Raw genomic sequence first — 13,376 nt, 5'->3', positions numbered from 1 at the left:
GGGGGTGAGAGGAGCGCTTGCCGAGATGCTTAGGCACCCCTTGCGCCGTCAGGAGTAAATTATTTTGGATTGTTTCTCAGCTAGTGCACTATCCTCTGAGTCAAGCCGAGAGAGCCTGCCTTCTCTCAGGGGCTGTCTTTCTCTCTCGACTGTTGCTGGCTTTACCTGCCCTCTTCGCCCTCAGTAGAGCCGTGTACGAGTACAAAGCAGGACGGCAAAACTTGGATCTGTCTCGGTTTCATGCATGCAGGCCAGCATGGACAACGGGAGTCACACCTTTTCTCAAGTTTTGAAAGTTAGGGTACGGGTGACACTAACACATTGTAACAGGGTGAGCAAAAATGCAGACAAATAAGCATTCACCAGACGAGAATGACAGGCCCCTCACGAGTACCGGCCAGCCCTGATCCCAGACCAGCCGTTTTACTAGCACCACTGCAGTGTCCTCCACATATGTACTTCCTTTCTCTTGTAGGCGGGCCAGGGCTCAGGTGGCGAAGACAGTAAACGCGCAAACGACACAACGGATCATCGGAAGTGAGCTTCGGACGGAGCTACAAGGTGCCCGTTCTGACGCTCGGACTCCTGGAAATTTTGGCCCTCTTCTGTTGGCGTCTGGACGCCCGTTAGCGGGCGTTGTCTGCAAGGTCGTCGAGCTTGTCTGAAGACCGACTGGAATCTTCCCCTGAGAACACGGAAGCACACGGACCTTCAGATATGGCTTCGGAGGCTTCATTACAACGCACCCATCTGCAATACCCAAGATTTCCAGCGTGGAATAGACCGGACTTCTTTGGTACAAGGTGACAGATCTGAAAACTTGCCGGCAGCGCTGAAGGATAAGTACAACAGAGGGCGATTGCGAGTCCTGCGAGGTCGGGCATTGCGTACGTGCACGCTCATACGCCCTGATGAAGAAGTGCTGACACCTACACTTGCGAATGCTACAAAAGCATCGGCTAGTCGAAAAACGGGTGGCCGCACATTTGCGTTGGCAGTTACGCTACGGACTGACATGGGTCGACTCGCGTGGAAGCCGAAGTGACGAAAGCACACGAGACTAGGCAGCCTGTACAAGAGAAAACTCCTCAGCTTGTCTGTTTAGTCTGCTTTCCCATGTCACGCACTTCGAATTGTCGGTGCTTGCCGCTGGCGGTTCAACCGCTCCTGAGTTTCGCGAATGTACTTCCTCTCCTGAAGACAAAATAACATATCCTGAAGAACGCAGAGGCGTACATAGCCGTGTCCGACGCCTGCTTCGTAAACAACTCCCGGCATATGACATTCATTCCTGGCAGCGCATAGTCCCGAATAAGTCACTTCAACTCACCCCGCACGTGCCTCCGGGTGTGCATATACACGCAAGTATGTATGTTGTCCTCCAGTATACAAAGGTTTAACCTTCGGCTCTCGGACAGGTAGCCACGATGCTGGAGGAAGGAACGGTTTGAGCACACAGACTACAGGCGCTCCTAATGTCACACATTCTTGCCTTGCATACATTCGTCTCTTTTCAACTCCCTAGAAAAAGACGAACTGCTCTGTCTCCTTTGAGAACGTGGAAGGCTGCCGTGTATTCCGGCAACGCATGATACGCCAAGGGCAGCGACCCAAGTGAGTATGGCTCTCCTCTTGCAGTCCACTCCGCCGCACCTAGCTTTTTGAACGGCCTAATGAACACTTTACGTACACCGCTGTATCTGTCCTCAAACCTGCAAGCGGCTACAATACAACGCTGAACGGCCTTTTGCCGGCTATAGATACGAATGCCCATTCATGCACGACTTTCCACGGACACACATACATATTTGCTACACTTGTGCTCATGACCGGGGCCGTGCCTGTTGAGTACACCTTGACCCTCCGTTACGCCAGGCGTGCCCGCACAGAAATGAACGCAGCACGCGCGTGGCCCACCAGTGCAGCTAAACCGAATCTTTTCACGCTAGTACCCAGCTGATAACAGGGAACCGAGACAGGTGTTCCAACTCTGCGGCTGACCGCACGGTCTCGCCAAACAAGAGAAAGCGGGACACGGACACCCGCACAAGCGGAAACAAACGAACACGGGCTGCTGCAGATATTCATTCGGCCCGCCTCCTCAAAGTGCTCCGAGACATCAGTAAGAGCAGGGTAATCACGAGCCGCTTTGTTTTGGTTCAAAGAGAGTGCTTGCCTGAAAAGCAAGCTTTGCGGCCTGCAGATGGTCGCGGAGCTGCAAATACATCAGATTCTGAGGTGCGCCTCGGAGTTCGTAGTCCTCGTCTAGCTTCCTGTTCAGCATGGAAATCTTTTCATCCAGCAACGCGAGTTTCTCTTGCTCTGCAAAGTGAGAAGAAAAACGGAAGGACTACACTCCCCCGAAGCGGCAAATACCCCAGCGAGGAAACCGAATCAAACCTGCAGACAGCCTCTCATGAGATATACCAAGAGATTCAACGAAGCTCGAGTTTCCGACACAGCGGACAGCGAAACGCGCACTTTTCACGGGACTCTGGGAAGAATGGGTAGGAGCTTGGCAATCGGACACACATGGCTGCGTCCCGATGTGTCTGATTTTACAGCTGACTTCACAGGTACGCTTGTTCGAGAGTATGAAGAAAACCGACTTGCAACAGCGAAGAACATCCACCGGACTTTCTCACTCAGCTATAGAACGCAAGGCCGTAAAAAGCGCCTTCGACTCCAGTATAGGCTTCTGTGGGGGTCCAGGGGAAACACTCACCTGTGAAACCCATATATGAGAGGACAGCGCGTTGTCGTTCAGTGAGCAGATGCTCTCTCTGTGCTCTACCGGCTTCGCCTCCTTCCTCATCGAATTCGGGACCGTCCTCTGGAAGGATAGCGAAAGATTCTTCCATAATAGTCCTGAGCATCCGCATGAAAGAGAGCGAAACCTCTCACCTTGGCTGCGCCACATGCCTTCCTGCTTAACGGTCACGAAGCCGAAGTACTTTTCTAAACCTCCGCGTGCGGTAGCAACCCACACTGGTCGGGCAAGTTGACCGCCAGCTAAACGCAACAGTCACGTTCGCTGTAAGGAAATGTAATATCAAGGTCTATCTCTCTATGCATTGTACTGGAGAGAGTTTGTAGACGGGCGTCCTGCCATCGAACCCTGACAAAGGACGCGGAATGAGGAGAGCGTAAACGAGTTTGTAAGTATGGCGTGTCCATGTAGGGTTCTACCGGTCATTATGCGGGAAGTGTGGACGGTGACAGAACTAGCGCACACGAGTTGATGCCGGCCCTGACGCAGGACACGACCACATAGAGAGCCGGTGGATAGTTGATAGCAAACAAAGGTAGTTCTTCGAGCTTAGAGACTCTGAGGCGTCAACGAGCTCCCACGTGTCTCTGGGAAGGCAAGAGCCGAAGGTTCAGGACATCACGGAACCCTTGCTTGCCCTCCCAAGATCGCCCATTGTGGTACATTGTCCTCGGCGGCGGTCTAGGAGAAAATCCTTCACGGACGCAAGCAAGTCAAGAACCAGCAGAGAGCATCCGGAAGTTCCACAAAATGCCCTCGTCCCAGTGGTTTGACCCGTATGCACAGCGATTGCTCTTTTCCTGACCCAGTGTTCTCTCTCACGGTACTTTCTGATTGTTGACAGCGTGTTGATTGAGGAAAACATCTTCGCACAACGAACCTGAAGACGTTGTCTGTCCCCGTGATCTTCTTTTTTACTGACTTGACTTTCTCGTCATTCTGCCCTATGAAATGCAGCAGACACACCGAGCCAGAATGCCCTGAACCGGAAGAAGAAGTAACTCTATACCATTCGAGAGATGTCTTGTGAATCACGGGGCATTTACTTAGTGAAAGAGTGCATAGCAAAGGGTCAGTGCAGACCTCCCTGAATGTCGGCGGACTCAGCAGACACGGGCAGGCGACAGTCTCGAAGCATTGCGAGGAGTAGTCCAGTCCCTTCCCCGTTACAGATGTGAACAAGTAATGAAACAAGGACGCACCGCCTTTACAATCAATTTCTCCGACGAAGGAATCTCCGCAGCTATCTACAGACTAAGTAGAGTTACGACACAACTGGGTGAGCAGTATTCGTCACGTGGGCTGTGAAGTAGCGTGCACAAATGAAAGCTTAAACACAATAGCTCTCCAGATATCTGTAATCACTGTAGCAGAAGCCCTTGAAAGTCACCGTTCTCAGACGCTGGGGTGTGCGTTTGCCTGGATACTGCTAACCAGAAGACGCCACTGGTCGACACCTAAGCATGTATATATTTGCCTGCTTACGCCCGCCCAAGCCCGGACGTTGTCAGAAAGTTCGCGGCAGTGTAACGGGTGAAACTGGAAGCCGCCTAACGTTTGGACTCAGCACCGTCTGCTTTTTGCGTGCACGCCGTATTACAGGGGCGAGACCGGCTGCCTCTCTTTTTTGATGGTCTCCGTACCGAGTTGAGCAAGCAAGTCTGGAACAGAAATATGACGCGTATCGATCTGTCTGAACGCGTCATCCTTCACTCTAGACATTTCACGTGCTAACACTTCTTCTTCTTCAACACCCGAAGCCTCCTTCTCTGCAGTCGCCGCCGCGGCTCTGAGGCCCTCCTCCTGCCGCTGCATGAAGTCTGCCGCGTCCTACACAACGGGGAGGCACGTGCGCTTTCACGAGTGACGTAAGAGTTTCAGGTCCCAAAATTGATGACGCCAGAACTACTCAACGTAGGGGGTAGGGGGTGCAGAGAAAGGAATACGCGACCGAAAGGAAAAGCGTCTTGGATTCCCACAGCAAGCAGTCGAAAATCAATACCCACGAGCAAAAAGCAGGAACTGTCAGGTTAACCGCTACAGTCGATGTCCCACAAACAGATCTCTCGGTTCCACAGCTACGTCGCCACGCAACGAGAGAAAAAACGGAGAATGGAACGCTTCTTCGGACACAGGAGTCCCATGCTGCTGGGTAAGAGCTTGTCTCCCCCACACGAAGCAGCAAGAGAAGGTACAAAGCGACGAGAAAGCTTGAAACAAAGGCGACACACATTACCATTGAAAAGCTGCAACATCTGCAACAGACATGAGACAGAAAACCTAACACTGCACAAAACGGCAAAACATCAGGAAGCTAGTCCTGAAGCCACCGCGGGCTCACGTTCCTTCTTGTCGCTTCAATAACACCGAGAAATAAGGTGAGAGATGAAGAGGAAGTATCGATTGTAAGATCAGCAATACCCATAGAAGCGGTGTCTTACCTGTAGCTTCTTCAGCCACAGCAAGTGACCGATTTTCCGTCTAGATACGCGGGCAGTCTGGAGAGACTGCGTCACTGAGAGACGCAGAATGGCGCGGCAGCAGATACAGACAGCAGAGATGAGTGCGACCCAGTCAAACGCATAGGCACTGGACATAGACACGTTTGGAACTTCGACGCTAGGCAGCTCATTGAACAGAAAGCTCAGCGTGAGTGTAGTTGCGAAGCAAACTCATCCCCCCGCGGAAACGGCCTCTTCGCAAGCGGCTTGTGTATTTATATCAGTGTGTAGCCACATACGCCTACACACATATCCGAAGCACGGACACTTCACTGTACACGGCAGGCTCCCTGTGATTCTCTGACAGTGCTCTGGGAAACTGGGGTAGCATGTCCGATGAGAAGACGCACCGCTGAGTTTCTCTTCTTATCTACGGATCAACTAGGCACCTCCCACACCTCTCTGTACAGAGGCGGTTCTGTCGTTTCTTCTTCCAGAGAAAGAATAGGATCGCCTCTAGAGTCCCCCCTGCTAATCGTCTCCTAAGGGTGAGACACGTCAGACGAACGACTTTCGAGAACGGTAGTGCTTGGTTAGCGTTTAACCCGAGGTAAGACGCGTCTGCAACGAATCTGTTGACAGGCTCGGAACAAGAGGAGGACTGACACTTCTCTGCAGTAGTCCGGGGCTCTTGCGAAAATACGTCAGCCGTCAAAACGCTATGCTTTCTGGTTTTGGCCCAGAGTGGGGGGTACGGTAGTCGCTGCGCATGGTAAGTACAGTACGCCTTATGAAAATATCCAGTTGACCAGGACAAAGAACGCAGTGCACAGGAGTGTTCAGTGCACTTTACCTTTCTTTTCGATGCGAATCCTATCCTTGAGTACCGCCCGGCGTTTTTTGTCCTCGTATATACGCTGCAGCTGTTCTTCTCGGCGCAGCCGTCTTTCTGGGGTCACCAAAGAAAGCCGGGCATCTTGCACGTCACAATGAGAGCAATTTCGTCCCCCGCTTTCGGGAAATCAAGTCAGCTAGCCTGGCCGGTGATGAATCTGACAGGGGCAGTGTATTTGCGCCCAACCTTCTTTCCTTGCCACTAGACTGCAAAGCCGCTTCACACTTCGTCACGAGGAGCCATACTACGGAGGGGCACTGGCGGTAGAGCTTGCTGCTAATTCTACAGAGCAAATCGGGTACATTGTCAGAGACATGCAAATGGTTGAGCGGTCGTTCTGGCCCTGGAGTTCCACTCCAAGTGCCCCGGGTTAGAACTGCATAACTTGCCCGTTCATCCGCCGTACAAATGGACACGCAGAAAAACGCGATACTTCGCATCTTCACGGGTTGGCAGCATGGGTGAGAAGCGACACGGTTTCAGACGCATGGCTACCTTGCTTTTCCTGTAGGTACAGTTCAAGTTGCTTCCGCCGTTCTTCCTCTGTCACCTCCGCAAGCCTCTGCAGATACTGTGCGCGGTAGATCTTCCGAATTTCGCGCATCTGAACCACACAGGGATTGAAGTACCGAAGCAACTACGGTTCACCAGAATGCCTGTCAACACGAGCGACTCTCACACATGGTAACTGTACTGGCCACAGTGTGTGGGTCTAGTACCACACACGTCCCAGGATACTTTCGCAGATGTTAGTACAGCTCTTCGCCGGTCGTTTACGTAGCACTTCTCAAATCAGGAGTTTGCTTGAACTCGAAGACCAATATAGCATGTGATAAACGGAAGCCAGTGGAAAAAGTCGAGCTGGCTACAGCATATCGTCATCTCACAGGCGGATGGAACGCAGAATCAGCTGACAAGCCCTGCCACTCAAGAGACGTCAGATCGACTGCCGTCAGCTTTTCATCTGCGGAACAAAGGGTGTACGAAACGTCTCAACGGCGGCTCATGGTCTGGAGTCCGACTTCTCGGGTGCCAAGGAGTGACTCGGAGAAACACTGCAGGTGTGGTAATGTTGAATCGTGCGTGTGTCCGGGTCATCTTATCTGTCTCTGAGCGGCATCTCTTCTTGAGAGTACCCAGCCCTTGGAGAGATACAACTCCAAGACCAGTCATGTCCCCGTCAAACAGGGTTGATCTGGACAGCGTTCCCAAAGTAGCTGCTTTTCATCAGATAGCGTCGCACACTCCCAGCGTCTAGCGCAGACCCTCTGATATCCACAAAACTAATGAAAGGAGTCCACGCATCCAGCATGGGAAGGAAGATGCCTCTTCACCCGAGGACGCACGGATCACGCGTTGTGCCGTTGCCACTGATAACCCCGACTGGCTCCTCTTCTACAAGACAAGGTTTCCCCGACGGAGTGGCAGTTTTCCAGTGGCCAGCTCACCTGCCGCTCCCACATGAAGAGCTCTGCCTGGTACGGCGTAAGGCCTCTCTGTGAGTAACAGAGACATCCAAAAAACAAAGAATTACTTTACAGCGTTCTCTGTACTGTCAAAAAAGACGCCTGCGGCCCACAAGGACTGACCATGGGCCCGGTTGCCCAACGTGATAAAAATATGAAGAGGACGATACCGTGTGCAAAAGTGGCCTGGATCCGATGCTGGGATCTTTCCCTACAGGCTTCGCTCAGACTTGTCAGAGTGATCTTGCCAGCCCCGCCGTTGGAGACCCTCGATCGTGCGCAATCAAAATGGCACTGCTGTATGCCGCACCAGGCAGCAATCTGCCCGCTTTCGGAGTGCGAACACGGGAGATCAGCACGGCCCATGCAATCATGGTCCACCACTGCTACTCAAATGAAAGCGAAGTGGCAAGGCAAGGGCATTACCAGGAGTACGAAACAGACAGTCTCGAGCAATACCATTCTCGGTAGCCGCTCCCTGGTCGTCAGCCCTTGCTCTCTACTTGAGGCGATAACCTATGTAGAGAGCTATTCGCAAAGCGTACAAACTCTCCCAAGCACAGACCTGCATCACCGCCTCCTGCGTCCGACTCTCAGTGCAGGTATGAGGCTGTCTTACGCTGTCCAGCTGGGAACACGTCCACAACCTAATCCTTGACCAGCGAACCCAGTATTCTGTGTGAGCCGGCTGAAACGAAAAAGGCGGGGGAATCTCTGTCCTACCTAAAAATGCTGCACTACAAACTCGCCCGGGTATGCTGAGATTTCATCCCGAACTGCAGGCCGAGGCCTATTCCTAAGTGTGGGAAAGTTCTCGCGTGGACAGTATTTTCCAATCGTCCGAGATGGGACACGACGGGCTCGCCCCGCGGATAGGAGTTGACGATGGGAAGTGCACCGACTCCCGTCCAGGGAGCTTCAGCCCACGACAAAGGAAAGGCTAAAACTAAAACAGGTAGGATATCAACAGCTCTATCAGGGGATATCACTATGTTACTGGCTGTCACAGAATCTGGATGGAGGAGACTTGAGATTGCACCCGCTGATGCGACGACAGAACGCATTCAAGCACATCTTCGAAATTCACTAAACAACTCCGTCTTCGAAACCAACACAAGTGAACTGAGTTCTACTAGCATCTGTATATGTCGCCAAGAACATTGCCAGCCTGATAAGAGCCCCGTAAAAGAGTAGATCAGTTCACCCGCGGAAAACCATCGACTAAAAGACTGGGAAGGTCACCCCAGGACCAGCCATGCGGAGCCCGCTGCAGCTCCAAAACGTGCATTATTTGTAGGCTGCAATCACCAAGCACTTCGGTCCGTTACAGAAGACCCAGGAACGCTGCACCTCCTACTCCCGGATGAAGGCAGCTCGTACAGAGGAGTGAAAGCCCCCGGAAGCTGGTCGCTGGAGAACTGTCGCTGGCCGCGCAGCACTGAGGGTTCCCGAAAGGAACCAGTAAAGACGCAGGAAGTGAAACTGTCTCGCTATGCCCGCGGCAAAAGGAAAACCGAACGCGGACAAAGCGTTGTATCTCATTCGGGCACGGGCCAAGAACTTACTTGCATTCTTGCCATTTTTTGTTGCTCAATCGCGGCCGGACCGAGTAGAAAATGTAGGCGCCGCGCAAGGACTTCCGCACAGACTGTCGGGACACCCCGGACGGACTCGAGCTGCTTCTTTCGGTGCGGAAGAGGAAGGGGAATGAGTCTGTGAGAACGCGAAAAGCAAGAAGTTCGCCCTGTATAGTACAATACTTCAACCCCCGTTGTCGAATGACCTCTGACCCGCGCGAAAGGTGAAACGTCTTGAACAATGTCGTTAGAGAAGGTTCAGTACAAGACAAAAAGAGTCAGGAGATAGTCCAAAAGAACAGAGCGGAAACCAAGTTGTGAAAACATGTCCAACAGAGGCTGTCCAGCAACGCTGGAGAACACGTTTTCATCGTGTGCGTCCACGTGGGTCGCTGGAACTGTGCGCGGTTGATGCGAATCCCACCGATGACGACTCTACATGCTTAGTGGCGTTACCTGGCAGGTCTCATGTCCCGGCCAGCCTGCCTCCGCAGGAAGATGCCTGTTCGGCCCCACGCTAGAACAGGCAGAGCACTTGAAAACAGTCGTGTTTTCGCACTTTCCTTTCAAGGTCTCTACTGGCCGCGTAGGGGTGCTCACAGCGGAAGCGAACCAACGTCAATAGAGACACGCAGTGCCGTGGCAGCACATTCACAGTTCGAAGGGATATGAATGTGCTGCCACGGCACTTGGTTGAGCCGCTACGGTCGGCCTGTATAGTTATCCGTAGTCAGCATAATGAACTGGTCCTCAGTCTTCTTGGTTGCTCCTAGAATGTACAATCAGCACGGGCCCGACTGAAACCATGGTATGACAGGTCGACTAGCCCATGAAGCAACGCCCCCGGCGGCTTCTAGTCTGGGGCCCGTAAGATACTCCTCACCTTCAGCTGTACGGAAGCTAACAGCCTTCAAGCAGAGTATAATCTTCCATTCGGCACCTCGTACTACAGCCGATGGCAAGCCCAGTCGGGTTCACCCGTGCTTCTCTCAAAGCAGACAGCATTTTCGGTCAGTGGCGTGGCATGACAGCTGCGTCGAGGGGCGACCGTCCCTTCAGTCCTTCCGACGTTTCCCGGAGAAAAATTCTGACCAGACGGTTCCCCATGCAAGTCATAAACGCCGGGAGCTATGAATGAAACACAGCCGTGGGTGCAGAAGCATTTGGTATAGCCTGGTAGTCAATGCTCACAGAAGAAGAAAATGGAGAGGAGTATTGTTCGGAAACAGAGAATCATACCTTGGAGGGGGGACAAGTGAAAAGGCTCGAGCTTTCTCCCGGAGGCGGACAGCAGTCTTTATAAGGTTCGCAAAAGCCCCAGTCTTCGATCTCGGGTGTTCACGCAGCTCTGCTCTCTTGAACTTGCCCGGAGGCCGCAGGAACCGGGCCGCTACCAAAGCGGTCCGTGGCACGCACGGATATGGCAGAGCTGCAGCAGCCGCCGGCATGCTGGAAAACAATCCTACCAGTGATGTCCAAAACTTATGAACGTTAAGAAAACCGTAAAAGTTCAGAGTTGGCACCTAACGTTACTCTATCAGACAGCGCATCCTTGAAGCCGGCCTCCGGTGTATTTCGTAAGCTGCGAATTGGGAATTGAGAACACTACGGCCACGGCCGATTTCGCCATGGAGCAGTGCTTTGTTGTTCTAGGTATTGGTAGTTTACGTAGTTCTACGGCACTGTAAAGCTAAAAGGGGAAAAAAAACCACGTCCCACACTCGGTACAAAGAGGCCACATCTCACAAATAAACGGCTGCTGTAGCTACGTAGAAGAAAGTGGAAATCGGAAAGGCCACAGGGTACTCTACACAGGTAACTGAGGATAGACGGATGTCCCCCCGTACGACAGTAGGACAAAACAGTTGCGGCCGCAGCACTCATGGATGACAGGAAAAGCAGATAGTGCAACAAACGCAGAGATCCGAAAGAGGTGGAGATACCCAACAGAGAGCCAAAAATGTGAGTACTAGGAGTCCGGCAGTCGCTAAGAAAACCAATAAGCGCACGGGCTCTGTACAGAAAAAAAGTCTACCACAGCTAGAGAGACGCCAGGAGAGCAGATCCGGCAGGTGTCAGTGCTTGTAGTGGTAGGACCATGCAAGAGAAAAACTGTGTGCACAACAAACGTCCGCTGTTAGGGTGAATTTTGATCGAATGACGCGACGACGGCAGGCTTCCAACAGAAACCCCGCTTCCCGAGACACTCTCCAGCTCGTTGCTGGTAGCTGCAGCGTACACACAGGGGCGTGGTCCTGGCACAAGAATGCTCAGCGCATATTCTGCGCCTCTTAGAGGCACCGGTCCGCTCCGCGGAAGCGGAGTCCCCTCCGCACCATTGTAGCGAAAGAGTAACTGTTGAAAACCAGTAACTCAAAGTGCACACAACGGTCTTGCCGCGCACGAGAGAAAGCGGATGATATGCCGCTGTCAGTGCATCTACACGAAACAGCTACGGGGTTTTCAGCAAGGGAGTGCTTCCTACGATCGAAGTCACGAGACAGGGGAGGATAAAACAAAGAAGGAGCTCGGCAGTCTCACGGCGCGAGCGCACTCAGCTTCGGCATGCGCGCCACGTGACAATGAAGCGAGACTCCCAGCCCCCCCCATGCAGAAACAATCCACATCAATTCATCGGAATGCATGGTGTGGTTTGCTTAAAAAGACGCGATGGCAAAGGTAGAAAGTGCCGTAAAACCCTAATAAGAGACGCCACGGGAGAGGCAGAAAGTGCCGTAAAACCGAACCGACAGTCAGCTTGCATGCACTCGAGGAGATGCGCACGGTGCTGACAGACGCTCTAGGGTCGTCGGAAGGCAAGCGGCCGCACAGGACAGTGTAAACTCGGGAGTGTAACCCATGAGTGGTGACGATGCGCTGTCAACGCATACGCGCGGCAGTCAGTGTTGTACTTTGGTACGAAGCAACGTGTGTTGCGCCCCTCGGGGCTGCTATAGGATGCCTGCCTACTGGGGCAAGTGTCGCGCAGGCCCCGCGCGGTCGCGGCGGGGCTGAGCAGTTGAAGAACTTGTACAATATAAAAGCCTTACACGTGGTAGCACCGCACGGTTTGATATTGGTACGGAAAAAAAAGAAAAAAAAAACTTACTCGGCTTAGCTTTCTTGTTTGAGTATTTGTTTTTACGTCTGTGTTCGTTGCACGGCACGATGGTCCGCCAGCCCGTCGACCTATCCTCCACTGACCCGTCAACAATACGGGACCCAAGGCAGGAATTATGGAACGCACTTTTCAAAGAAAGAATAAACAGTCTTCGATCACGGAAATATGATGGCAGTTCAGATCTGCCGCTTTCCAGCCTTTTTGTTCCGAGTGTCGGCGGTACCTTGACGAGTGGGGGATCGCGGCGGAACAGGAGCGCGTCCGACAGGCGGCCCTGTTCCTGGATGAGGAAGCGAAGCTTTACTACAAAAGTATCGAAGAAACTCGCCCACCGGAAGAGACCGCGCACCCTCGAGGCTTTTTATGATATTTTGCGTCAGCGGTTTATTTAATATCAGTCATGCAGGGGTGTGCTGCGGGAGCTAACGCGACTCAAGTTCCGCCCGGTCCAGCCGCGCCGACACATCGGCACTTTCCAGAGATTGGTCTTGCTCGCGACACACATCGACGATGAAATGAAACGCTTCTACTTCTTCAACGGTTTGGATCAGCGTACAAGGGATGCTCTTATCACTTTGGAAGATGCACCGCCACACGAGATCTAAAAAATGTTGGAACTCTTGGGAGGCCGTCAAATGACTTTACTGACTCGATGGATATGAGCGAGAGCTTCGCGATCTCTACGCAGCGGGACAGGGTAGAAAGAAACCGCCGCCAAGTCCAGGCCGGAACTTCTCGCCACGGTTTCGATCAGCGAGGAACAGGTCAACGACCGCAGCCGGCCCAGCATTTCAGCAGAAGTGGGGAGCTGACGTGCTACTACTGCCTCAAACAAGGACACAGTTACACAGCCTGCAAAGCACTTCGCCGGGCGGTTCTTGAAGGCAGACGCCCAGCCCAGGTGGCTACGACGGCTTCGGAGTGGCCAGACGAGCAGGGAAACGGCCACCTCCATTAGTAAATGGGGACTGTCTGTGGAAACAACTTCAGGGTGGAAACCGTGTTTTTACCGGCTCGATTCACCGGCGAGTGAGCTGGCCTCCGTAAGCTGTTACGGCTTCCCGGGGCCCGAGGTGTCGTTCCCGTGCGTGTTTCCTTACTCTTTC

At 52.9% G+C, this 13,376-nt stretch overlaps 3 protein-coding genes across 3 annotated transcripts; 1 reads left to right on the top strand and 2 right to left on the bottom strand.

The window, feature by feature from the left end:
- Positions 1 to 293: 293 nt before the first annotated feature.
- CSUI_008073 (uncharacterized protein) lies at positions 294 to 590 on the top strand (the record flags this gene model as incomplete). The annotated part of the gene is made up of 2 exons (XM_068068212.1): positions 294 to 301; positions 476 to 590. Coding segments are annotated over 2 exons (123 nt in total), but the record flags the coding sequence as incomplete, so codon positions are not given.
- Positions 591 to 637: 47 nt separating this feature from the next.
- Positions 638 to 12,000, bottom strand: CSUI_008071 (uncharacterized protein). Its single transcript, XM_068068210.1, has 12 exons — positions 10,389 to 12,000; positions 9,138 to 9,285; positions 7,555 to 7,602; positions 6,602 to 6,743; positions 6,065 to 6,160; positions 5,212 to 5,381; positions 4,367 to 4,600; positions 3,651 to 3,714; positions 2,726 to 2,876; positions 2,138 to 2,322; positions 1,128 to 1,194; positions 638 to 685 (listed from the first exon to the last, which is right to left on the bottom strand). The coding sequence occupies exons 1-7, from the start codon at positions 10,595 to 10,597 to the stop codon at positions 4,367 to 4,369; spliced, it is 1,047 nt and encodes a 348-aa protein (XP_067919812.1). The 5' UTR covers positions 10,598 to 12,000; the 3' UTR covers positions 638 to 685; positions 1,128 to 1,194; positions 2,138 to 2,322; positions 2,726 to 2,876; positions 3,651 to 3,714.
- CSUI_008072 (uncharacterized protein) lies at positions 9,309 to 9,573 on the bottom strand (the record flags this gene model as incomplete). The annotated part of the gene is made up of 1 exon (XM_068068211.1): positions 9,309 to 9,573. A coding segment is annotated over one exon (165 nt), but the record flags the coding sequence as incomplete, so codon positions are not given.
- Positions 12,001 to 13,376: the final 1,376 nt, after the last annotated feature.

This window comes from Cystoisospora suis (genome assembly GCF_002600585.1).
Source record: "Cystoisospora suis strain Wien I chromosome Unknown contig_4416, whole genome shotgun sequence".
Lineage (NCBI taxonomy): Eukaryota > Apicomplexa > Conoidasida > Eucoccidiorida > Sarcocystidae > Cystoisospora > Cystoisospora suis.
Note: the sequence above shows the minus strand (reverse complement) of the source record. Positions and strands in the feature narration are given on the sequence as shown.